This window comes from Emydura macquarii, unplaced genomic scaffold, assembly GCF_026122565.2.
Source record: "Emydura macquarii macquarii isolate MOO-44397 ecotype Brisbane River unplaced genomic scaffold, CSIRO-AGI_Emac_v2 contig_968, whole genome shotgun sequence".
Classification (NCBI taxonomy): Eukaryota; Metazoa; Chordata; order Testudines; family Chelidae; genus Emydura; species Emydura macquarii.
The window spans coordinates 19,259,719-19,286,329 of NW_027131105.1; the positions used below are offsets into that span (position 1 = coordinate 19,259,719).

The window sequence follows — 26,611 nt, forward strand, 5'->3', positions numbered from 1 at the left end:
CAGACTTCTCCAGGTGCTGAATACAAGTCAATCCACTTCACGCAGCATGAAGGAAATGAAGGTGGCTAGCCAGTGCAGGATTTTGAACAATGTGGTTATGATTTCATTTTTATTTTTAAATGAAAACAAATCCTCGGCTCGACCCGGTAAGTGTTCAACTTATAGACAAAAGAATTCAGAGAGGCAAATCTTCTTCTAACCACAGACATAGCAGCACAATCAATGGGGATCATCTCCGAGAGAGAGAGAAAGGCTGGACTCTGTATGATGCAAACGTTGCAGGCCTTGAATGAAGAAAGCACATTAAAACAATGCACAGTTAGTATTTTAAAGTCTGATGTTATCGTCTGCCTTTCATATTCCAGTCTCTAACTGAAAGACATAGCCAGATAGAGAAAGGAAAGAACCAAACTAAAGGACTCTCAGGAGAACTCAGTTAATATGCCTATTTTAAATGCAACCTGAAGAAGCACAGTATGTATCCATTTACTAAGCACCTCTCTTATCCTCTTCCTGTAGGAATTCAAGAGCCCATCAGAATCCACCAGTTGCCATTAAAATATTTTAGAGGCTTAGCTTAAAGATTCCAAATGTACACAGTCAAACGAACTGGTGCCCCCAAATACCATCAAGGAAAGAAGCAGTGGTGCTTCAAGAATAATTATTTTAAACATTTGATTATTTCTTATTGGTATTATATTAGTAATGAAATTAGGGTCCCACTGTGTTAGATGCTGCACACATCCTGCACCAAAGACCTTACTCTCTAAATATTATCCCCATTTTACAGATAGGGAACAGAGGCACAGAAAGAGTACATGATTTGCCCAAGGTCATAGGAACTCTGTAGCAGAACCTGAAATTGAACCCAATATTCTGAGTACAAGCATGATACCTTAACTCCTTTCTGTCACTAGAAAATTGTGATAAGCAAATAATGTGATTGTCAGTGTGACGACAAAAATAGTTATTTATTTAATTTTTAATCAGCATTTAAGTCAAAAAGTAAAGCAAGAAAAGTAGAGCTAGATAAACATAAAAAATATTAATCCAGTATAGTATTTGATTAATACTTGTGAAATGTCTGGTATAATTTATTCAGGAAATATTATCAAACTGTCCCTAAACAATACAAATATGTGTATCATCATGTCCCATGTACAAAAGTGGACACAACTGCACACATTTCTGACAGATATAATATCCTGGGAAAACCTTATGAATTTAGTTATACCTTACTGAATTACATTTAATAACTTTGAGGTCCAAAATACAAATCCTTGTGTGATTTTGTAGGAGTGTATATTTGTATTTGGGACTGTTTGAGTATGTGAAACGTCACACTGTGAGTGAGTTTTTGGAGTACACGTGAATTGGCAGAGGACAAAATTTACCATTTCTGCTGAAGAAAATGTTTGTTTTTTGTTTTGTTTTATGATTAAAAATCACGGCAGAATTCCACTTTGGACTGTGGTAGGAACTTGACTGGGTTAATAAATTGTTTCCTCCTATCTCCCCCCTCTCTCCCCCCAATCACGTGGCCAGATGCTCAACCTTGGGATGAAAAGGCACAAAAGAAGACAGAGGGAGGCCCTAAAAGATCAACCAAGGATTTCCCAGCAGATATTACACCTCCAAAGGTGTTCTAAATTACTCAGAGCCATTTAGGTCCCCAACTAACCCAAGGTAAGTATACAGAAAGGTGATTAGGACTTCTTTTACCTTATGCTCTATTCAGCTGCACCTCGGATAAACTCATTGCATCTGAGGATCTGGCCCACGATAGCACAGATTGAGTCTAAATACAGCCTGTAAATTATTTGCAGTGAATTCTGCTTATATGTTCTATCCTTTTCCCCTGTCCTTGCCTTTCTTGTCTATTTAGATTGTAAAGGCTTCAGGTCAGGGACTGTCTACTTCCTCTTTTTATAACATCTAGCACAATAGGGACCCATTTTGGGAGGTTTGTAGGCACTACTTCAATAAACAGGATTAATAATAGTTAACTTTTGGCACAGGGGTTGTAGAACCAGCAAGACCTAGACAAAAATCTCCTGATTTTTCACCACTTCTACAGTGAATGCAGTCTATGTTTTAGTTTTTGTTTTGTTTTTTTTGGCGGGAGGGGGCGGGAACATTGAAAGATTTAACATATGACCAATCCAACTTGAATATCAAATACCAAACACACAAACTGCTCGTATTCAATCCACAGTGTAAAGACAAAACATAATTGAGTACATTTTTCTACAATGAGGACAGCCAAAGAGATCACTGCCTTCCTATGAGTATTCTGTTACAAGAAAGGAAGTCTAAATATGTCCAGGAAATTATTTGCAGTGAATCATTCACTCAGTTGTACCTGAGACCAGCAAATATAAACTTCCTCCATACACATTTTCAACGTTTGTGCAATTTCCCACCCCCACACAGGATGCCAAACTGCAAAGTATCAAACTGCAAGCTCTATTCTACCAACCTACACATTATGATTAAGATATCCTTTGGTGTAAAGCTCAATTATAATTCAAAACTAGACTAGCAACATCAAGTTCCTTGCAAATAATTCAGCAAGGTGAAATAGGTTCCAGGTTTATCTACTGTCCTTTTTTATCATTCCACCCTCCTCTCATTGATTACAGCCCATATTACATTTCCAGACACTGACAAGGAAAATGCTTTTATGTGGCCTTAGCTGAGCTGAGCTACATAACCAAATTAGTAATGCAACAGAAAGGCAAGCCAAGGGAAGTGATCTTGGAATTGAAACTCTGAACACATACAATACTGATTAAGCATATTAAATGCTAGAAGCAGATGCAGTGAAAAGCAGAGGGGGAAAGAAAACCTTTAGTAGCAAAGTTATCTATGGAAGAAGGCTGAGCAAAAATCCATAAAACAAAGTTGCATTGACAATAGGAAGGTAACTAAAGGTCTGAAAACCTGACAAAACTTGCAGTGATCATAAGATTATTTATAGGTTAAAATAGGCATTTACAATAGATATATACTCAAAACATATGCATACTATAAGGCCCAGATTTGTAGAACCGTGCATGCGCAACTGCACATACAAAAAATTATGCCTACAATTTGCATGTGTAATATGTTGATTTGCACATACAATCACAAATTAAAAATGAAGATTTAAAAATCCACTCAAAAGAAGATGTACGTCTTTCAAATAAACTTTCCATTCCATACCTATTCTGAATTGCCAAATCATCTGCAAAACAAGCAATTCTACATATGTCTGAAGTTTACAAAATTGAACTTTTAAATGCTATTTTTATGGTAAATTCAACTAAGACTATATATACATATATATACTTGCATCTGATGAAGTGAGTTTCTGCCCACGAAAGCTTATGCCCAAATAAATGTGTTCTTCTTTAAGGTGCCACAGGATTCTCACTGTTTTGCTAAAAACTGACTAGCATGGCTACCCTCTGGAACTACATTTATTGTAAGTTTTGAACAGTATTGACCTTTTATTTTAAGATAATTCTCAAGCAAAAGGTAAAAATTATTGCACAAAGCACTGCAAAAATTTTTGGTAATGAAGCACAACTTAGAAAGTAACTCAGTGATCATAACAGCGTACACAAAACTTTTGTTAGGTTTTCAGAACTCAGATACAACTGAAACAGATGCAAGCTAGAATCAATTTCTGGGCATTACTGTGCAGATAGGAACACAACTTGAATAATCACTACGTGGCACAGCGCAGCAGCAAGGTTGTGCAATAAGCAAGCAGCAAGACACAATTTGGAGGTGTTTTTAAAAAAAAATAATGCCCGGATTATTTTTTTTCAAACAACAAGAGTAAAAACCAAACAACCAACAAGAAATAACATAACTGCAACAGGTCCAGGCTTTTTTGCAGGTGACTATTCCTTCTGCAACTCTTACACTTACCCAGGAGCCAGGGAGTTTTACAGAAGGTTTCCCTAACCAGGATGGGGAAGTCCATCCACTGACTCTGAGCAATTGAGAAACCAGCAGGCCAATCAGCTCCTTTTCATTCTCAGCATGCTCCATCACACTATATTCAGATAAATGGCGATTTGGAAATTCAAGTTTAATGAGTCACACTGAATTTATTATAGTGTCATTCAGTTACTTAAAAGTAAATTATACTATCATATGTTAAAATCGCTACTGCACCACTGTAAAAAAACTCTAATTCCCAAACAGGCGATCTTTGAACATGCAGAGCCCTGCTAGAACACAACAATAAGCCCTGGGCGGCAGAAAAGAAAAAGAAGGGAGTCTGTGTAGGAATCTGTCAGATTTTTCTAAATGGAGCAAAATTATCATTTTAACAAGCAACTCACAGAGTTACAACCAGCTGTACATGGTTATATAATAAACTCTTGATTTATTAATACCTTAGGACTAAGTATACAATAAACTATCATGTAATTTTTAATTTAAAAAAAACCCCATATCTTATATCAGGAACACCAATTTGTCCATTCTGCAGGTTAGGGAGAGAGAAGAAAGCCTGGTGGAACATGGATTAAGGCACCTTAGCACGGGGAACTTGAAGGCAATTTATAATAATGATACTGCTGTGTTGTAGGCTGTTACTCTGAATAGTTTTTGGTGTGTGTTTGTGAGATGGGGTTGTTTGCTTTGGTTTAGTCTCCTTGCTGTTAATATCTTTCATGCACAGAAAAAAAACAACAGTAGAATTTAAACATGTATAGTGTTAGTACCTATTGTGTGTACTGTCATGAGGATACACTTGCTTTTTCACATTTTAAAATTACATACACAATCCTCACCTACTCCTCCCTTCTGTGATAATAGGGGAGTGAAGAATACAGACAGGAAGTCCAAACTGAATCTACTTCTTTGCTTCAAATAAGGCCCTGGTGATGCTGACTGCTACCTCAGTTAATACTGGGAAGATGATGTTGTTGCTGCTTCCATACTGAAGGCTCCTAGTTCCATTGAATAATACCTAGGAATGCTTACAAATTCTTGCCAGAAAATGAAGAAATGCAATTCCCTTCCATAAGAAATAGAACTGCTGTTGATATCAGGCATTGTACAATACTTAGTGCTGTAACCTACATATCCCAAAGAAATCAAGAGACATCTAAAGCTCATCACTACAGTCAGGCTGGACTACTTTAAGAGTGATATGAAAGAGCACAAGCAAAGGTTAAGAAGTCTCTGAAGTCTGGCTGAAAGGCAAAATGAAAAGCTGAATACACAATGGAGAAGAAGACCACCTCAAACACTTATCCAAATCATAGTCAAGAGACCGATAGTCAAACCAGGAAAGATGAAAATAGTTATTGAGAGCTAAGTAAGGAAGACATTTAGGAAAGTGACACAGATGGAACACACAATATCAAAAAGCATTTTGACACTTTTGTTTTAATTTTATTTTTTCTCTAGCAAGCAAGATACATTCAAAATATTCAAAACTTGGGCTGGCCCTGCAGTTGTCATATTGCGCAGTGCTGTCATGTAAAAGATGTGCCTTTTACGCATTGCTTTTGAAGCCATGAGGTTTAGGAAAAAAGACACAACCATAAACATTATGTGAGTGAGTACCTCATATCAATAACGCGTGTGTTCTATAGAAAGTTACAGAGCATTACTGATGGCCATTGAAGGGACCCGCAGCCAGACTTCTTCAGATAAAGAGTTGCTAATCATAGAGGCTACATAACAGCTGAAAGGGAAGAAAATGGGTAGAGATCTCCAGAACTAGGTCACAAGCCCCAAATAGAAAAATGAATGAAAAGCTATGTTAAAAGAGAACTAAACATGGGAATTGTAAAAGTTCTACCCAGCAAACTTCTGTGCAATTTATCTGGTTACTAACAGGAACAGTGGAGCCAAAAGATTATACAAAAAGTATCTCCAACATCCATTCTTCGAACAACGATCGGGCCTGAGTAACCTCTGAATTACTCCATTGAAACTAAGTTAACTGCAGGAACATCAGTGTAACACTGCAATAACAGAGAGGTAAACTGGGCCCATTTTGTGCTTTCCAAATCCACTCTCCATGATGATATCCTAATCACTCAGCCAGCTGGGGTGAGGACAAGTGATAGCCAAGCACTCTTACCTCCAACCCCATCTTCAGCATCAGTCTTGCAGATGCTCTCCCCTTTCATGGCCTCTGAAGTAGCTAAGCAGAATGTTGTATCCTACTGTACATATGGCTCCAGAAGTAAATTCACTTACATGCTTTGCCTCCAGAAACTATTATTGTTACATTTACCTAGAAAAAACAAAAGCCTTTAGAGGGTTACAGATAACTTTTTTTTCTACAGTAGCATCAACATCACACATTTGTGTGTCTGCTGGCAGATACTCTTCTTGAAACTACAGATACAGCACATGAAGGTGCCCCTGGAGACTCTCCGAAGAGCAAAGCTTAACATCACAGACACAGGACCAATAGATGGGCCAAATTTCAGGTGTAAAATGAGAAGCTACTACAACTCTCCATCCTGCCATAAGATGCACAGATAGAAGTAAAACACAAGTCCCACTCCCATCATAATCTTGAATCTACTGTTGTTTCTATCACACACCTGTTTTTGTTTGTTTTTCCAATTAGAGATATCTTCCTGGTCGTGCATCAACACTATTTTCTACACTATCTCCACAGCAAACAACTCAGACTTGAAACACACAATGTGGTTAAAGGAGAATGTGTTATTGTTCCATTGGATGTGAAAAGGAGTACCTAAGGACAGCAGGAGAAAGAGAAAACACAATAGCTGTTTATGGACCAAGAGTGTTAGTCGTTTCCAAAAGATTTATCTGCGGGTGTTGACAAAGTTTAATCTCACCTCCCACTATATTCTGAGCTGTGCATCATTGTGCTTCTCACAAGAAATATAGGAAGGAGATGATTCTCCTATCAGTTTCATGCAATTCTGAGTAGAACACAACTGGAACACAGAAGAATGGAAAGCACAACAGCACGACAAATGCAGAGAGGAGGAAGGTCTCTTGTATGAGCATTTCTAGACACTGTAAATATTGAACACTGGTTTAGAATTGCTAACCCTGCTTTGTGTCTTCATATGGCAACATTATACGTTTTCTATGAGAAAGTAGATACCTAGATGTTTTCTACACCTTCTCTTTCTCAAAATACCTCTTTCAGTGTTTGTGCTATTCAACCTTTGGTTAATCAGATCGTCACATACTTCAGTGGGGCATATTATGCAGCATATAGAATCAGCACTACAATTTTCATGGCATGTTACTATCATTCTGGGCAAGTATCAAAACTGTGTTTCAATGGTGCTTTCATTATATTAATTTGGGAGCCTCTTGTGACAGATTTCCTGAATTTCTGAAGCAGCCATTAAACAAGCTCTCAAAAGGGTAGCCACATAACACTCAACATTATTAAGAACTGATAGCAATTATTAAAAGTGATTTAATTTTAAAAATTGCAGCATGCTTATGGTACCAAATAATCAGCCAGAATTTATGCAAACAATATTTCAGCAGCTTGCTAAGTGCTGACATAAAAATATTCACTCCTCATATGTTTGTGATTCCAGCATATATGGTAGAAATTATAATCACAGACTTCATATCCATAAATTCTGTGGATGCGGTCAAAATTCTTCCTATTCCCTGTATATCTCCTTCATCTATAAAGGCACAGTCCAAACAGGACATGAGGACATCAATAGCTTCTGCTACTGGTGTCAGATATTTGATGTGTTTCATTGTATAACGACATTCAGAGTTATGTAAAACATAGATATAACAAAGAAAGCTTAATCTGTGTAATTGCTTCTGCTATACTTTTGGCAAAAATACATACCTACATGTAGGACAGGAAGAAAGAGAAAAGCATGACACTGATTTATACTGCTGCCTTGAGATCAAGTACATATATTTAAGACATCTTTTCTCTCCCAGGTAATGTTAGAGACATTACTTTCCTGTAATATTTTCCTATAAATATTATGGGGTGGGGGGCGCTTCTTGTACATCAAAGAAGCTAAGTCATATGATTTATATCTCTATTTAAAAATTAATAGGGCACCCCTCTAAGCTCTAGACATACTAAAACTGAAGAGTAAATAGGATTAATTCAAAATACAAAGGATCTGCCAATCAAGTCACTTTATTCTATAATTATCTCATGAGGTACTCTATTCGCTACTGGGTGGCACCTCCTTCTGGCAATTAGCTCCGCCCAGCTCAGCACCCCCTTTCTGGTCTTCTGTTATTGCTGCTCTCCTCCCGCACACAGAGTCACAGTATGATTGCTTCATGACTCAGCCCTCTGGCCAAGTCACACTGAGAGACTTCCCCTAGAAGGGGAAATCAAAGTCTTTCTGCACAAGCAGCATCAGACAGTCCTCACACCAGCTGTCCTGACTTTCTCTCTCTGCAATGACTCAGGCAGCCCTCCCATTAACTGCCCCTAGCAATACCACTCTGCAATGGATGGGAAAGAAACATGCTCTGCACTCTGGGCCCAGTCCAGAGCCCTATAGCAAACAGTTAAGGCCTGGGATTTCACCAGCCATGCTGCTCTCTTCCCTGGACTATTTCCTATCATACTTCTTTAAGCTTCTCCTTCATCAGCTTTCTACTCAGATCCCCTTCTCTTAGGCCTGCTAGTTGAACCATTCCTTATGGATTCCTATTCCTTTTCTCAAGGGGTCCTATCTCCCCTCCCTGCTGCCCTCCACACTTTTAACAGCCTTCTGGCTATATAGAAGCCCCACTTGCTCCCTCACAAGTGAGTTTGTTTCTAATTAACATCCTCCACACAGCCTGCATCTCCCCCATTTGCAGCTTAATTGGCTCATTGCGCCCACGTGGCCTAAATCCACTTTCAAGGCCAGTGTGCAGAATACACCCCATCACAAGTCCACATAGATAATATTACTTAACACCACAATATCCCTTAATATAATTGCACAGTAGAACTTATGTATCAATCTAAAGCCACTATAAATAATGAGACCTTTCAGCCCCTTACTCAAAATCCACTCCACTCCACATAGTAAATTCCAGGAGAATGGATGAGCTTTCAAATTTCTCTTCAAAATTAGCAAAAACATCTCTTTCAGAGCAAAGGGGAGGCCAGTTCCACTCAAAGACCCCATCTTTCTAAAGCAGAGGAGCTGTAAGGTCAGGCTGTGGTATAACCCAGAGAAAGAGAGAGACAATCCCTCAAATAGAGAAGGCCCAAATCGGTTGTGGCTTAATTGTAATGATTGAATAAGCCTCTTTTCTAATCTGTTCTGTAGGCAACCTTCAACATCAAACTATTCTCCAAGGTACCATTATAGTCTAATAAATAAAAATAACCTCATATTTGAAGACAAATTTGGAAATCAGAATGATTGTCCTATATAAATGATGGGCAGGAATGTCTTTTATAATGTGGAATTTGCTAGTTAATGTCTGTTTTTGCTGATTTCCCTGTAGGATATCTGCAGTAATAGACACTTAAGAACCTGATTCTACTCCCAGTAACACTGAGGTAAATAAGGGGTAACTCCATTAAAATGAATGGAAAATTGTTATAAGTGACAGGAGAATCAGGCTATAACTATGCCTTACAACTTATTTCTCTATAAGAGATTTATTTTCTAAAATGAAATTTCACAGGTCGTTAGTCTATAATGCAGGGCTATGCAGTTGGATATTATAGAGAAAATATTTGTTTAGAAACAGTTGCAAATAGCCAGTCAACTTTCAGACTAGGGTATTTACTCCAATCCACATGACATTTTTGCAAAAAAGCTGACTTTTTATTTCCATGATGATGTATGTCATATATATAGGCAGATTAGACATCAGTGAAGGAGTAACAAAATAAGGTGGAGTACAATTTAAGATTATGGGACTGGACACCAATACTCCTGCATTCTATTTCCCACTCTACCACTCTCTATACAGCCAAGTATAAATCATTTAAAATCCCATGCACTGAATGAGGTAGGGGTTCCTCGTGTAATTAAGGCTGTATTATAATGCATATGGACAAAGGAGGTTGAATATAAGATTGCACAGACAACCTTAATTTGGCATTTCCAACTTTTGAGTGCTTGTCTTTGCAACCTTAATAAGGTTTTTGTAATTTAGTTTTTGCTTGTGTAATTATTATTGATATTATTGAAATGTAAACTCTTTTGGGCCAGGGACCATCTTTTTGTTTTGTGTTCATACAGCTCCTAGCATAATAGGGTCCTGCCCCATGACTGGAGTTTTTAGGTGCTACGGCAATAAACAATGGTGAGAGCAATAATGGTTTTTCTTAACAACTATTATTATTATAATATTATTATTAAAGTGCTGATAATGGACTCAGTGCTTTCCTAGATAGCAAATGAAGGTAGTCCCTGTACATAGCAGCCTATAATAAAAGACTCTGAACTTGAAATAGAATCAATCTGAAAGGTTGGAGCTATTCTCCAGTGTGGAACAAAATGAAGGACTAGAACCTCAAAGACTGAAACAGAGGAAACAGGATTTACTGGGAGACCAGAGGAAGAATAACTTAGAATACTTATTTATCTGCATCAGAGCACAGGATGTAATTGAGAAAATAAATTTCACGCCATGGGCTGCCCTTTAACCTCAGTTATAGCTATCAGAGCAATCACAGAAAGATGCATTTTATTTTTACACTCTCTACAATGAAATATTATGTATTTTACACATATACACACAGAGAGAGCTTCAGTTAATTCATCAGAGTTTGGAAAATAAATAGCAAACAGCAATCTTTATAGAAAGTTCTAGTCAAAAGCTTTCTTGTTCCCTTTAAAGTCATCAATCACAGAACACATACTGTGCCGAAGTCTGCCCTGAGATTTGTACTGAACTCCTGCTGTGTTCAATGGGAGTTGTGTATGTGTACCAAAGGGAAGAATTTGACCCTTCCCAAATTATTCGACAATTTTGTACACAACATCAATACCATCCATCTCAGCTAAACATCATCTTAACTATTTCTAGACTCAAAGACCTCAACTAACATATATTATGATTTTGAAGTTATCAGTCTTTAAGGACTGATGTTTAAATAGGATTTAATTATACCAGGTACCGAAGATTCTACTTTGATGGGCACCAGTAGAAGAACTTGGATACATAGACATATCTGCATAGCAACCACTATAGATACTGCTAAAGTTACAAACAGTTTTCATGTAGTCATGTTGGTCTCAGGATATTAGATAGACAAGGTGGATAAACTAATCTCTTTTATGGACCAACTTCTGATGGCAAGAGAGACCACACACCTCTAATTGTCATCTACCATCCCATACAGGAACCCATATGGGTTACCATCAAACAACTATAACCCATGTTTGATGGGACTCCATCCTGAAAGAAACCTTTTCCTGAATCATCAACTTTTGGCCTTCAAAAAACCCCCACAACCTCTCCATGCTCATCAGCAGAAGCAACCTCTCCACACACCAGGACATGCCAACTCAAAGCAGCCCCAGACCTGCAAGAATGACAGATGCAAAATCTGCAGACATGTCTCCTCTGCTACAATGATCACACCCCCCACAAAACACTTTTCAAGATCCATTGATCCTGCACATGTCTGTCACAACATTCAGTGCACTAAGTGCCCCAATAACAACTATGTGGGTGAAGCCAGACAATCGGTACACTCTTTAATAAACTCACACAGGAAAATGATAAAGACAAAAACACTTTTCACAAAGTGATCACTTCATATCTGACCTATCGGTTCTCAGCCTCAAAGGAAACCTACACAACACTTTCAAAAGATGAGCCTCGGAGCTTAAATTCATAACTTTGCTAGACACTAAAAATCATGGACTGAACAGAGACACTGAATTTATGTCTTATTACCACAATCTGCAACTCACTACCCCCCTCTTTGTGTCCTATGACTGCAGAAGGACAATTCTACCTTGAATGGTCTCTTAGAATTTTAGCTAACTGCTTGTGCTAAACAATCTGTTCCACCTTTTATTTAGCTGTGGTGCTCAAAGTATCTTTCCCACACCTGAAGAACAACTCTGTGTGGCTCGAAAGTTTGTCTCTCTCACCAACTGAAATTGCTACAGAAAAGATATACTTCACCCACCTTGTCTCTTCATTTTAACCCATCATTTTAGGTGCTGTTAGTTTATGAAACATCACCTCTTCAGTTTATTTTTCATATGTTTTCAGCTCAGTCTAAAAGGTGAATTGTTTTGGAAAGTTTGAGCTAAAGTAGTTCAGCTGTTTTTTTTTTTTTAATAAGAATAGAGTACAAAACCGCCCACAAACCCTACACTTTTCCCATTTTAAGTGACTTTTTACTATTTTTCATGGAAACAGTTTTCTTTAAGGAGTAGTAACATAACATTGGTTTAGATTAAATGAGTGTGAAATGACCCAGTTATGAAGACGTGAAAAACCACGTGTATTTACAGTAGAAATTTACTACTTATGTTAAAGCCCTAATATAAAGCCCGCTGAAGTCAAGGGGAATATTTCCATTGACTTGAATGGGTTTTGGATTGAGCCTTTAATCCAGAAGCAGAGCCTATTCTGCACCACTGAGTCGATGGAAGCTTTGTCATTGACTTCACTGAGCACTGGATCAAGCCTCTAATGAATCATATGCTGTACCATTAACTTAGCTTTACCATTTTCTCTATTTCAGGGTTGAGGAAAACTCAGGCACAGAGATATTTAAGACACTTGCCATTTAGAAAATTCAATAGCTGGTCAAAATTTTTACATTTTATCAATCTTTTGTCAAATTTTCTGCATTTTTTTAAGACTTCAATGGCAATGGAAGTGTATAGCAGAGATGGGAATAGACCTTAGACCTGATGTCTTATCCACTACACAATAGTGCTTATTTATGCATTGTGATAATAATGTTTTTCCATGTCTATAAGGGACAGCTATAGAAGAAAAATATTTGCCCCACTTTACACTTGAGACACAAAAAGCTGACTGACTTGCACGGTGCTTATTTTCTGTGTGGCACTGGACAAATCTCTTGATCCTTTTTTCCCCACACCTAGCGCTAGAGAAAAACTGCATGATTCTAGATTATTTGAAAAATATACAACCTCACAAGACCTATGTAGGAGAGGACACAGAAAAGCTTATTTGGAAAACCATAATTTTCACATTTCATTACTTTGGTGTACTTTACTGTGCAACCTTAATTTTGCATAAACATAGACTCTTAGAAGATTATGGTTGGAAGGGACCTCAGGAGGTCATCTAGTCCAACCCTCTGCTCATAGCAGGACCAACCCCAACACAATCAAACATGGGTATTTTCATTCAATTATTTATATTTGGGCTTTTGAGGATGATACAAATAATACTCACATTTTTAAAATTAAGTGGATGTAGCCAATTCCTGGAGGAGGGGGATGAATTTACATTGGTTGAGGATTACCCCCCCCCCACACACACACACTTTTCCCAAGCATGCTGGAAGAAATTATCCTTTGTCCTAAGAAATTGATTTTGACTTTGAAAATGTATATCAAGAGATTTTGAAAGTTTATAGAAGTGAATGTATAATTTTCCTTAGAAACTTTTAAAGGAGACTATTTACTTGAAGTCAGTGGAAACCTTTCCATTGACTTAAATGGGCACTGAATCACTCCTTTAATGAGGGACACAGCTGTTTTAGATCATAGGAATCTAGAATAAAAGAACAAGTACAAAAAACTCAGGTTTTTTGTTTGTTTGTTTTTTTACAAACCTCTTGCTAAATGTCTGGCATTTCACTATGCCAGGAGCTTTCTCCAAACATGTCCTCTAGAGTGGTTTATTGTCTGAACCATCATCTGGGCTGCACTTTGAGACTGGTTGTATTTCCAGATAATTAGAAAATCTCTCCAAGTACTCAACATTCTGATAAATGATATCCAGGATGACATCACCCTTATATCACTTCATTAAGAGGTCTCATCAAGAGGGAGGGAGGTTAAATTAAAACCTATGTTTAATGAGTGAAAACTGCTACACTTAACGTCAAGTATTGGGATTTTCTTTTCAGCCCTTATTGTACCCAATAGACATAGTTAATTAAAAATGGGTACAGTAGATGTACATGTGTATTTGTAAGACATATTCCTTCTTTGCTTAGATCTTCTTTGAAAAGAAATCACACAGTCACCATTCTAGCAGTGTGCATCTGATGAAATTGGAAATTTCCTGCTTCTTTAGTTCAGGCTATATATCAAATACTAGCAACAAGAAATATCATATTTAAAAATTCAGAAGTAAGATTCTGTGAATATTCTCCATGTTCATTTAAAATTCATTGTTTTCATAGACTCAGCGATCCTAAAGCCAGAAGGGACTACTGTGATCAGACCGACTTCCTGCATACCACAGGACTCCAACTTCCCAAAATAATTCCTGTTTGATCTATCTTTTAGATATCTTTAAGATGTTTCTGTTAACATTCTTGCCAGTACACTTGAATGCTACAAAGCAAACTCTAAATGTGTGGTCACTGTGTGTTTCTATGTAAAACAGCAGTGTAATATGTGTGTGTGTGTAATATGTGTGGTCACTGTGTGTTTCTATGTAAAACAGCAGTGTAATATTTGTGGAATATTTTTATTTTCACAACATTCACTAAGCCCTAAAAATCACTCTTAGCTCCTGCTCATTTGGGCACTAAGGAAAACTACCACTGAATGTTATAGATTCGTCACCATACAGGTTTCACATCATTGCCCGCGTCAGGACTTCAGGTTTTAATTTCAAAGTAGCAAACAATGTGAACAATTGGTCATCAAAGTGTATCCCACAACTGAAATTCCGGCAGAGAATACACCAAAACGTGCTGCAGTTAAGGCAATTTATAAGCATAGCTCTGTCTCTTAAAGGATGGTACTAAGTTCCATTGGGGCACTGAAAAGAAGATAAATTCTTCAGTGCATACTTGATTTGAGTAATCACTTTGGAAATTAGAGAGATGCCAATACGTGCCAGTCTATCTGGAAAGCACTGTTTTATCATCTATTAATTCTAAGAAATTCCATAATTAAATCTTGATATGCTGGCTGATCGATAGAATGTTAGTTTAATGCACATTAACTCCAGTCACAATTTTAGAGATGTAGCCTTAATTATTCTCATCTCTATCACTGGCTATTCATTTCCTTTTTATTTTATATTGTTTTTTGCTTAATACTAATGGTTAGAGTAGAAAAAGGTTCAATTTCAGTAGCAAAGTTTGAGCTACATTATAGCTCAGAATTGCAAATGGCTTAATTTCAGTGAAGAAGTGATCCATATACAGACATCATACCATACGTTTAGGCCCCAAGCCTGCAAACAGAACTGCATGGGCAGATCCTTGAACCAGCGTGGGTCTCTTTGCAAGAATGGGGCCATAGTACATAATGGGCTCATTACAAAGTATTATTGTCTTCACCTGTTCAAAGTATTTTATATGCAAAATAGATTTTATCATAATAATTATTATTCTCATGTACCAATGTCCACCTGATTATTTCAATTTTCTTTTTACAAATATTACCAAATTAAGCCTCAACAGTCTGGTGTGGTAGATCTGATGAAACCATGATGTATAAAATCAGCCCCTAAGAGGTTATGTTACTTTCCAAAGTAAAATAGCAAGTCATTTTAAATACTGATGCTCTGATTCAACAAAGCATGTGTTTAAATATTGTGCTGAATCAGGGATTAGTTTACTTTAGATGGCAGGGGAGAAAAAGGGATATAATCCAGGAGTGCTTGTTTGTAATCCGTTAATCAAAACACTAGATTGTTTCCTCACCCCATACCCCAGCAAATCAATTTGAAAGAAAAGATGGAGATTCCTAATGAAAGTATTATTAATAAATAATACATTATATTTAATGTTGTCTAAAAATATTTCATGTATGTGCAAATGTTCTATTTTCCCAGTTCTAAAATTATCTATCACAATCAAAGCAACTTTCTCAGGCTTAAATATGTACAAATTAAATTAATTGAAGGCTCTGCTTGGACACAAATATTTTAAGATTTCAGGATACAGAATGCTGTAAAAAGTACATAAAATTCCATGCTAGAAGTCAACTAATTCACAAAAGTGTGTTCTCAGAAAAATCTTTCCTTTTTTGCTTCGGGTTGGAGAAACAGACCCAAAACGTAAATGAAGAAGGGAATCATTTTCATAGATTAAATTAATACAGAAGATCCTAAATATATGGTTGGTACCTCTAGCTAGAATAATGGAGTGGGGTAGGTGAGTAATATTTCTACCTGTCCACAAGCCTAATGGAAGACTGAGATTTTGTGTTGGTTGAGGTAGGTGTTGGGGTGCGGGGAGAAAGGGAGGAGGAGAAAGCTTTGAAGTTCTTCCCTGGTTGATCATCTGGTCTTTTTCAGATGACTGCTAGGAAGACTTGAATTTTGGTCAGATGCATCATTCATTTTCGATGTTGAAATAAAATTCACTTTTTCTTGCACGCTGCCAGAGTAACTCTGCTTTATAGAGATGACTGAAGGGTGCTGGGGAAACAAAATCCTCTGCCTGTCAAAATGAAACCCACCCGCTCTTAGAAGCAGGGCAATGGCAGAGCAGTCCCCTATGGCTGTTATCTGGCCTACCCAGACCAATGCTTGCATGTGTGTTCACTTGTGTGGGGTTGGCTTGGAGACCCCTGCACAGCTGCTCTGCTTGTGGCCTCTTTGCACAGACATACAGTGGAGTTCTGGAGGGCTTTGGACAGACCCTCCATGCTGGGCTGAATTTGCCTTAAAAAGTATATGCGAGAAAGAGGCCACATTTGGCTATGAGTCTTTCCCTGGCTGATGTCCAGCTCAGTCTGGTTTACAATTGCCAGCACAGTTCCTAAACATGTTCAGAGTAATCCTATGGTCATGAGCAGCAGTTGCCTGTGTGATTGTCATATGGAAATGAAACCTAGTAGTGCTACAGGCTCAGAGATGAAATCGAAGGCAGCATGGAATGCCCAACATGAACTATGATTAGTTTCCACAGCAATGAAGTCCAGGAGGTCTGTGGAGCTCTGCAGGTCAGCAGCAACACAGAGTAATCCTTTCTGAACACAGCCTCCAGAAAGCCAGGGCTCTATTACTAGCATAGGACAGATTCCTGTTCACCTTCGTTAAATAGATAGTCCTATTGTAGTCAGTGCTCTTATGGGAAAAACCTTTATAGAATTTATTAGAAAATGGAGAATAAAGAATTATATTCCTTGTTAGAATCATAGAATCATAGAAGACTAGAGTTGGAAGGGACCTCAGGAGGTCATCTAGTCCAACCCCCTGCTCAAAGCAGGATTAACCTCAGCTAAATCATCCCAGCCAGGGCTTTGTCATGCCTCAGCTTAAAAACCTCTAAAGATTGAGATTCCATCACCTCCCTAGGTAACCCATTCCAGTGCTTCACCACCCCCCTAATGAATTCTTTTTCCTAATATCCAACCTAGACCTCCCCCACTGCAACTTGAGACTGTCATCTGTCCTTGTTCTGTCATCTACTACAATTGAGAACAGCCTAGCTCCATCCTCCCTGGAACCCCCTTTCAGGTAGTTAAAGGCTGCTATCAAATCCCCCCTCATTCTTTTCTTTTGCAAACTAAACAAGCCTAGTTCCCTCAGCCTCTCCTCATACGTCTTGTGCTCCAGCCCACTAATCTTTTTTGTTGCTCTCTGCTGAACTCTCTCCAACTTCTCCACATCCTTTTTGTAGTGGGGGGGGGCCCCAAAACTGGACACAATACTCCAAATGCGGCCTCACCAATGCCGAATAGAGGGGAATAATCACTTCCCTCCATCTGCTGGCAATGTTCCTACTAATGCAGCCCAATATGCTATTAGCCTTCTTGGCTACCAGGGCACACTGCTGACTCATATCCAGCTTCTTATCCACTGTAACCCCCAGGTCCTTTTCTGCAGAACTGCTGCCTAGCTCGTCGGTCCCCAGTCTGTAGCTGTGTATGAGATTCTTCTGTCCTAATTGGAGGACTCTGCACTTGTCCTTGTTGAACCTCATCAGATATTTTTTGGCCCAATCCTCCAGTTTGTTTAGGTCCTTCTGTATCCTATCCCTACCTTCCAGGGTATCTACCACTCCCCCTAGCTTAGTGTCATCTGAAAATTTGCTGAGGGTGCAATCTACCCCATCCTCCAGATCATTGATGAAGATGTTGAACAAAACCGGCCCCAGAACCTGGGGCACTCCGCTTGTGACTGGCTGCCAACTAGACATGGAGTTATTGATCACTACCCATTGATCCCGATGATCTGGCCAGTTCTTTATCCATTTTACAGTCCATTAATCAAACGTATACTTCTTTAACTTGCTGATAAAAATACTGTGGGAGACTGTATCAAAAGCTTTGCTAAAGTCAAGGTATATCATGTCCACTGTTCTCCCCACATCCACAGAGCCAGTCACGTCTTCATAGAAGGCAATCAGGTTGGTCAGGCATGACTTTCCCTTGGTGAATCCATGTTGACTGTTCCTGATCATCTTCCTCTCTTCCAAGTGCCTTAAAATGGATTACTTGAGGATCTGCTCCATGATTTTTCCAGGGATTGGGGTGAGGCTGACCGGTGTGTATTTCCCTGGATCCTTTTTCTTCCCTTTCTTGAAGATGGGCACTGTATTTGCCTTTTTCCAATCATCAGGGACCTCCCCCAATTGCCACAAGCTTTCAAAGATAATAGCCAACGGCTCTGAAATCACATCAGCCAACTCCTCAGCACCCTCGGATGCATTGCATCTGGCCCCATAGATTGTATATGTCCAATCTTTCTAAATAGTCCTGAACCTGTTCCTTCAGCACTCAGGGATGTTCACCTCCTCCCCATTCTGTGCCAACCAGTGCAGTAGTCTGGGAGCTGACCTTGTCTGTGAAGACGGAGGCAAAAAAGGTATTGAGCACCTCAGCTTTCTCCACATCCTCTGTCAGTAGGTTGCCTCCCCCATTCTGTCAAAATGGGATGGGTCAAAAAACCTGCAGTAAAAGGTTCCAAATTCCAACTACAGTTTTCTAGGTTTTTAGAACATTAGTTTTGTAGAAGTCTACAGGTTTTATCCCGGCATGAATTTTTATTTTAGAAGGATGGGATTGCTCACATGAGTAAGATTAGTAGGATTTAGCCCTAGATCTATCAACGGTGCTTATATGGCCCCTATCACCCTTCACAGTGTTATACATATTTGTCCGCGCAACACCCCTCTGAGAGACAGAAATGCTATTATGTCCTTTTACAGAGGGGAACAGGGATACAGAGAGACTAAGCCATTTCCCCAAGGTCACACTGTGTCAGAGAAGTCTGTGGCAGAGTAAGGAATTTGGGTCTGTTTTTGTAGTTGCAGTATTTCAGATCAGTAGATTCATCTGATTCTGCATCACTCTTAATGGTACATGGAACCACACCCTAACTCAGCATAAAATAATCTCCCTGTCAATGTGGGATTGTCCCCACAGAACATTCCCCAACACTTAGTCAGATCCATGTTTGAATATTTCCAGGAATGGGGATTCTTTCTTGCATTTCCTTTAGAAAAATAATACCCTAGTCCAATGTACTGTATCACAGCAGTGTTACACACAATGTGGACCATTTGTCCTCCAAAGTTAATGGCTCCACTAAAAAAATAAAGTAGCTACAGTTATATTAAATCAAAAGAACAATCTCGAAGACTCTCATCTTTCACTCCATGAATCCACAGTCAGCCACTTGCAACCAGACATCTCCAAACACATTCCACAATCCTTTATCATTGTACTTTCAAAAAAATTGACTGATCTCACAGCACTTTAAAGGTAGCTCGTGGTCTCTGATCGAGTGTTCCCCTGGCAAACATTACACTTGAAATACCCATTACATTTATCAAGACCAAAAATGGGAGATATATAATAAAAAGGAAAAAGGCAATGAATTTGACAGTCACAGCTGACCAATCAGCCCACCAGGCAGTACAGGGAAGCAGAATTAATGGATGCTCAACATGGCCATGAAGTTGAGACTTTCTGTATTACTGTGACAAACCTAGAAGAACACTCTTTAACTTTCTTATTCAAATGAGAATCTTGACTGCAACATTATAGTAATTAAAATTAAAATGCATTGTACCATATTATCACAATTTCTACCAGCATATTTCCTCAGAAGCTGAGTTCAAATACAGATACTTCCTGTAACTTCACTATTTAAAACATTCTGAATCATGAACATACAGTCTGTATATGTCCAAATGCTTTAATCTAGCAAAAACTCAATATTAATGAAGATATTTGTTTCCATAAAAACAAAATAGAAAACACAAACCCAATCAACCACCTTATATTCCTCTGAATCCACAGAATCAATGGAAAATGTCAATTATTTCTGGATGGGCAGGCAGAAAAAGAAAATAAAAGAATGTATTTTTGTTTCTCTCCATCTATTTCTCTTGTCCTGCAAGGCTTATGCTCCTGTTCCATTTTCTCGATAACCTACTAAACTTCAATTTATTTTTTCAATCTGTCTCCAACCAAGCTTCCATGCATCAGCTATGCAGACATTTCTATGCAGGCCACATACAATGGAACAAGAAAGGCGAAGTGAATGAAATTACCTGTGCATTTACGGTCTGTGTCTTCCTTTTTTGATCCACTAATCGTTAACTTGCAATTGAAATTCTCCTCCCAATACTCTGCAAACCACACATTTCTTCGGTTGTTCTCCAGAGTGCGGGTGGTGAAGTAGGTATCAAACCCTAAATGGAAACAAGCAGAAAGCTGAAATATGGAAAATGCTTTTACTGAAACTACTGAGACCCTAAAAAGTAATGTGCTCTTTACATTTTCTTGAATATTCAGCAGATGTTTACATATCCAGTGAAGAGTGACTAAAGAAAAGAATGGATATCAGTTTCATGTCTTGTGTTATCAACTATACTTTTTAAGTAGATCACTCTGCCACACATTGTAAGTTGTCAAGTCATATAGGATACCTGTAAATTATGACACAATTATTTAAAAGAAAACATGTAAGGCACAAAGGTTCTGCAAGCAATAAGCATGAATTAAATATAGTTTGATAAAAAGACAGAGAAATATAGAGATAAATGAAATTATGCTGGGGATTTTTGAGTGAGATCAGTGGAATTGTAATTCTGTAATTAACGTCTCCAGCCCTCCAGAGGACATAATTTTACTTTTATGTATTTCTCATCCATTGTCCACTATCCACATAACCTGTTTTGTCCTGTGTTCTCTTATTACACATTTCCTGTTCATCTGCTTCACGCAGACATGGGTCAGGGTATAGGTATAGAGAAAAACTTCTGCAAGGCAACTATAAATCACCTCCAGTTACCAGACACTTGAATTATATGTCCTAATGTGAAAACGGTAAAAGTTTCTCAGGTCAGACTTCTGAGAGTCTGTTTATTATTAAACCTAGAGAAAAATCTTGCCACAGGCAGTTTCCTGGGCTGCAAGAGAAAAACAGCTTTTCTCAGGAAACCTTCAAACAACGTTGTTCTGTTATCAGAGGGACTGTTCAGTACAAACAAAAACATTGCAGTGGAAGTTTGCCCAAGATTTCAGAAGCTCTGATAGTAAGGCTTCCATGACCAAAATACATGCAGCCTTCCACACTTATCGAATACGCGTAGCAATTACTCAATATGAATGCTGTGTTTGTTGGCAACTATTTCAATTTTATTACGAGTCACGATGTTTATGCCTTTTTTAAAGCTCCAGCTTCTGGAGGCATGTGATGATATAAGAATGTCAGCTTTCATTTTTTAAGAAGTTTATAGTCCTTGTGACTGCAGAGAAAAGCTTGAAAATGTGCCACAAGTAACCCCTAAATGCTCAAAAACAAGGCAGATAAACTCTAATGTGCCCCAAATAAATCCTAAAGGCAACCGAAACCCTAAAGGCTAAAAAAGGCAAATAAAGAGAACTCAAAACATAATAGTGTTTTATAAAAGCTTGGGCAGGCAATATTGTGTATGTGGAAGTAATACTCCCCCCACCCATGCTTATTATGTCACTGTACTTCTGACAGCGTCAGAAAAGAAAAATTCCAAAGAAACCTGACATTTTCCACAGTGGGTATTTGTAGAGTATTCTGTTGATAAAAAGATAGCAATGATATATTGCTTTGTTGTAAACTGATCCCTAACACACTCAACCTAGGCGGAAACAGCAGAAATAAAGTAGTCATCTATTGAGTGGGGCAGGAAACAGTTTCCGAACCCACAAAAAAAGGAGCTTTCAAGGGGTGAAAGGGGGGCGGGGAGAGAGAGAGAGAAGCACACACACGAGTCCATTCCACAATGGGCCAATGCTCAGGACACTCCCCGGCATAGCAAAGACCCAGGTTTAAATCCCTACTCAGCCTACGTCTGACCACGGACTCAAACCCCACGTCCCTAACCCACTGGGCTATTCTGGGATGGGAGTCTCTCTCTGGTTTTGACCAGAAATTCCATTCTTAACTTGAGAAACCTGTCTTGGCAAAAAGTTTAGATGTTGACGTATTAGCATTTAAAAATAAAAAGTTGAGTTAGAAAATCCCCAACCAATATTAGTCACCTGAACCCAGAGAGAGACGGTGAGAGAGAAAACGTGTGTCTGCTCATTACTCAGTCACACACCACCTATAATTGGGGATAGATTTCCAATCCAGCATGTTGAGTGGTAAGCACTTCTGGAAATAGGGCCTTTATTCACGTGCTTCAGTGGGAATACAGCTCTTTCGAAAATCTGGCCCCAATTGTTCACATTAAACACTTGAAAATCTAGGTTATAGTGCCCCGAAGGGTACAAGATCCTTGCCCCAAAGACTTTGTCAAAGGGCATGATCCAACTCCTGTTTCAGTCAAAGGTAGTCTCTTGATTGACTTCCATGGACTGGGCCAGTAACTGGCAAAAGAGAGACAAATGAACACAAGAGAAGGGTTGCAAAACAAAACAAAAAAATGTTTTGTTATTTCTTCCTGATTCCCCTCTTCTCTCCTGTTTTGTCTTGTCTTTTTGCATCCCATCTATGTGCATGCCTATGATCACGCAAACAGTCTACCCATTGGTTTGCTATTTCAGGTTCCTGTAAAGCATACGGAATAGAACTCATTGCATGGAAGAGCAAATTCAAAGCTTACAGTTTGTGCCCAGAGCTCAGACAGTCCTGCTACGAAATGACTGTGAGCTGGAAAAGCATTTTGGGTACTGACAAAGTGAAGCATCACTTTTAGAATCCCTATATCCAACATTACTATTCAAAATAGCTTTTGCGTTTACATGAGCTAAACAAGTAAGCAGTTACGGATCTGTGTTTCATCCTGTTAAGGATCATCAGACTGATATAGTCACTTATCTTTGGGGTTTGAAGTGTCAAAACTAATATACAGTTTTGTCATCACTGTTTTTTTTTTAATCATACTGCAACCCTCAAATTTACAAGCACCATAAAAACCAGGGATTACTTTTAAAGTATGAACTTGTGAACAAATGTATACAATTTTTAATTCAGTCAAATATCCTCTAACAATTTTCACAATGTCCTTTTGAATGCCACACTTTATTTTATGCAGTGTTGTTGTAGCTATATTGGTCCCAGGATATTAGAGACAAGATGTGTGAAGTAATATATTTTATTGGCCCAATTTGTGTTGGGAAAAGAGACAAGCTTTCAAAGTTTACCTAGAGCTCTTCTTCAGTTCTGGAAAATGCACTCAGGGTCAAAACTAAATACAAGGTGGAGCCAACTGTTTAGTGTAAGTAGTTAACACATATTTCAAGTGACCATTCAAAATGAAACAACCTTTTAACACCTCTCCAGTCATGGGAGAGGTGATGTAGTTTATAGATTGTTGTAAAAAGCCTTAAATCCAGTATCTCTATTCAGTCCATGATTTTTAGTGTCTAGCAAAGTTATGAATTTAAGCTCTCAGGCTCATCTTTTGAAGAAGTTGGGCAGGTTTCCTTTGAGGATGAGGACTGAGAACTGAGATATAGAGTGCTCCCTTTGTGAAAAGTGTTCACCCATAGGTAATAGGGTGTTTTTGTCTTTTATCATTTTTCTGTATGAGTTCGTTCGAGAGCCTACTGATTTGTCTCATTTCACTCACGTTGTTATTGGGGCATTTAGTGCATTTAGAGTACATCATCCAGTGCACTAAATATTCCAATAACAACTATGTGAGTGAAATGAGATAAATCAGTAGGCTCTCGAATGAACACATACAGAAAAATTATTAAAAATCAATGACCATATAACCTAAACACTAAGCGGGTCTCAGAAATCTGACCTATAGCCCAGTAACAAATAAAGTGCATATGAAAACATGGTCTGAAAACAAAAAAGAATCAGAATGTCAGTGTGGGTCAAATGCCCAGACAACAATATCAGCTTGGGTGATACTACACTGACAGATACTAATGGGACTTCATGCAGCATGAGAGAGCAATGAGTAGTAGTGATGACTACACTCTGAAAACCAGTCATGCATTATAGGATTAGAAATCTCCTTCCCAGCTAAATGGTGCAGTGTGCCTCAGGTTTACAGTTGACTGGCCTTTGAATGAAATCTTGCTTCGATCCATCTCTTTATTTTAACAATAATGCACACACCTTTTTTGTTTGTTTGATAAAGGCGTAATCTGTATGGAGCCAAATAAAGAAGCACAGATACAATTACTAATATTTCTTATTTTAATAGTCAATGGATAATCTATTTAGAAAGATGTTATGAAAGACAAAGATCGATACACTCTGATCTCCTTTCAAATCTTAATTAACGATAGGTGGGTGAGGCAATGTCTTTTATTGGACCAACTTCTGTTGATGAGAGAGACACGCTTCCAAGCTACACAGAGCTCTTCCTCAGAAAGAAAGCTCTGGGTAAGCTCGAAAGCTTGTCTCTCTCACCAACAGAAGTTGGTTTTATAAAAGTTATTACCTCACTCTCCTTGTCTCGCTAATATCCTGGGACCGACACAGTTACACCACCACTGCATACATTGAAGACAGGCTGCAATTCAAACACGGGATTCAAATGGGTAGCCCTTCCTCCGCCTCTCCCCCCACAAAAGTATCAGAACTCACAACAGCCAATCATTGTTTCTGTTATTTCTTTAGCCATGCTACTTTGTGACTGTAGCTCCATGTAGGTCTCACAAGCTAAGCTGGATAAGGCGAGGTCAATACATGGATGGGAGATTTCTCAAGAACACGAAGCAATGAATGCTCTAGGAAATGGGGATGAGTGTGTGATGTTTTGGGGATCACTCAGACCAATAAAGGGTTCTGTCGCCACTTGCCCTGCAACCTTATGCACCTTAATGCTATGCTGCTATGGCTCAGGTCCCTAACACCAGTAGCTAGCCCGTAAGCACAAATGTCTCACCTGGGCTTCCACCCGCCTAGTTGCTCCTTGAGGGTGACCACAACAATCCTTCCAGTTCAGAGTTCCCAAATCCATCTACCCTGAGTTCTTAACTACCAGACACTCCGACTTTTCCCATCTCATTTGTCCATCTAGAGCCTATGGCTTTTTTTTTTTTTTTTTAAGCAACAGTATTAAACTCTATATATTGGACAAATTCTAACTCAGGTAATTGTGCTTCACAGCCTCCAGCTTCAAAAGGATATGGTAATACTCACTCCTTTTCCCAAACAGCTCTACAGTGTTGCTTTGTGCTGCCAATCAATCGCCACTTTTTGTCACTTAGCTGCATTTCCATAATAGGTGTATGTAACATGTCAGTCTGAGAGCCAGTTGGCCTAGTGGTCAGGCAGTGGCTTCAAAATTTTTTCCAGTCTGCCTGTCCTGGAGCGGGCCCTGTTGAATTATATATGACAGGCCTCAGCCTGTCCTACATGTCTTCTCTTTCCCCCTTGGGCATCTGTCACGACAGAGGGGAGCAGAGTCAGAGGAGTGGGATCCAGGCCCTTCCACTCCACCAGGTCCTTACTCAGGATTTTAAAGGGGTGTTGCAGTGTGCAGACTACTCGTTGGTCCACCCCCAAGTTACGGTGCTCCCCCAGATCATTTCCAACAGGGCTGTTGCTCTTCTGGTAAGGCATGGTCACAGTCTTAGTAATATCTGCTTCATCTGTCAGGTGACAATGTCCTATTCTTTGGGACCTCTCGTGGGTTCTCAGCTCCAAAGTGGAGAGAACATGGATCACTGCTGCCAGAGCGCCCTTACCAAGACTGCAGTCACTCTGTCCACAGCTCCAGGCATCATTCCATATAACTCCTTCCCCCCTCCCCAACATGCCATTTTTAAACTGTCCCTCTACTGTCCAGGAGCATGCTTTGCTAGTTCTGCTATCCAGCTAGGTTCGGTCACCCTCTCCTCCTCTTAGGTTCCCCTGAGAGGAAAAGTGAGCAAGTTCCCTGAACCCCACTGAAGTCACCCCTACAGACACCCATTGCAGCACTGGACAGAAAGGACTCACGTTCTCACCTTGCCTCTGCAAGCTCCATCCAGTGCTGGCCGCACTCACCCCAGTCAGCCATGTCACTCTCCTGTTTTGCAGTCCATTTGTTCAAACGTCCTGACTCTGGGCAACCCAATTCACCTTGTAAGCATTGTAGTGCTGCGGAAACCATTTTGGCAGCAACTGCCAAGGTGAC

At 39.0% G+C, this 26,611-nt stretch overlaps 1 protein-coding gene across 2 annotated transcripts in view; it reads right to left on the bottom strand.

Moving 5' to 3' along the window:
• GRM7 (glutamate metabotropic receptor 7) overlaps positions 1–26,611 on the bottom strand; it is a 428,551-nt gene that overhangs the window by 131,969 nt on the left and 269,971 nt on the right. For both annotated transcript variants that reach the window (XM_067544398.1, XM_067544399.1), the window contains exon 5: positions 20,591–20,731. In XM_067544398.1, coding sequence (XP_067400499.1) covers positions 20,591–20,731 — 141 coding nt within the window. The remainder of the gene's footprint in view (positions 1–20,590; positions 20,732–26,611) is intronic.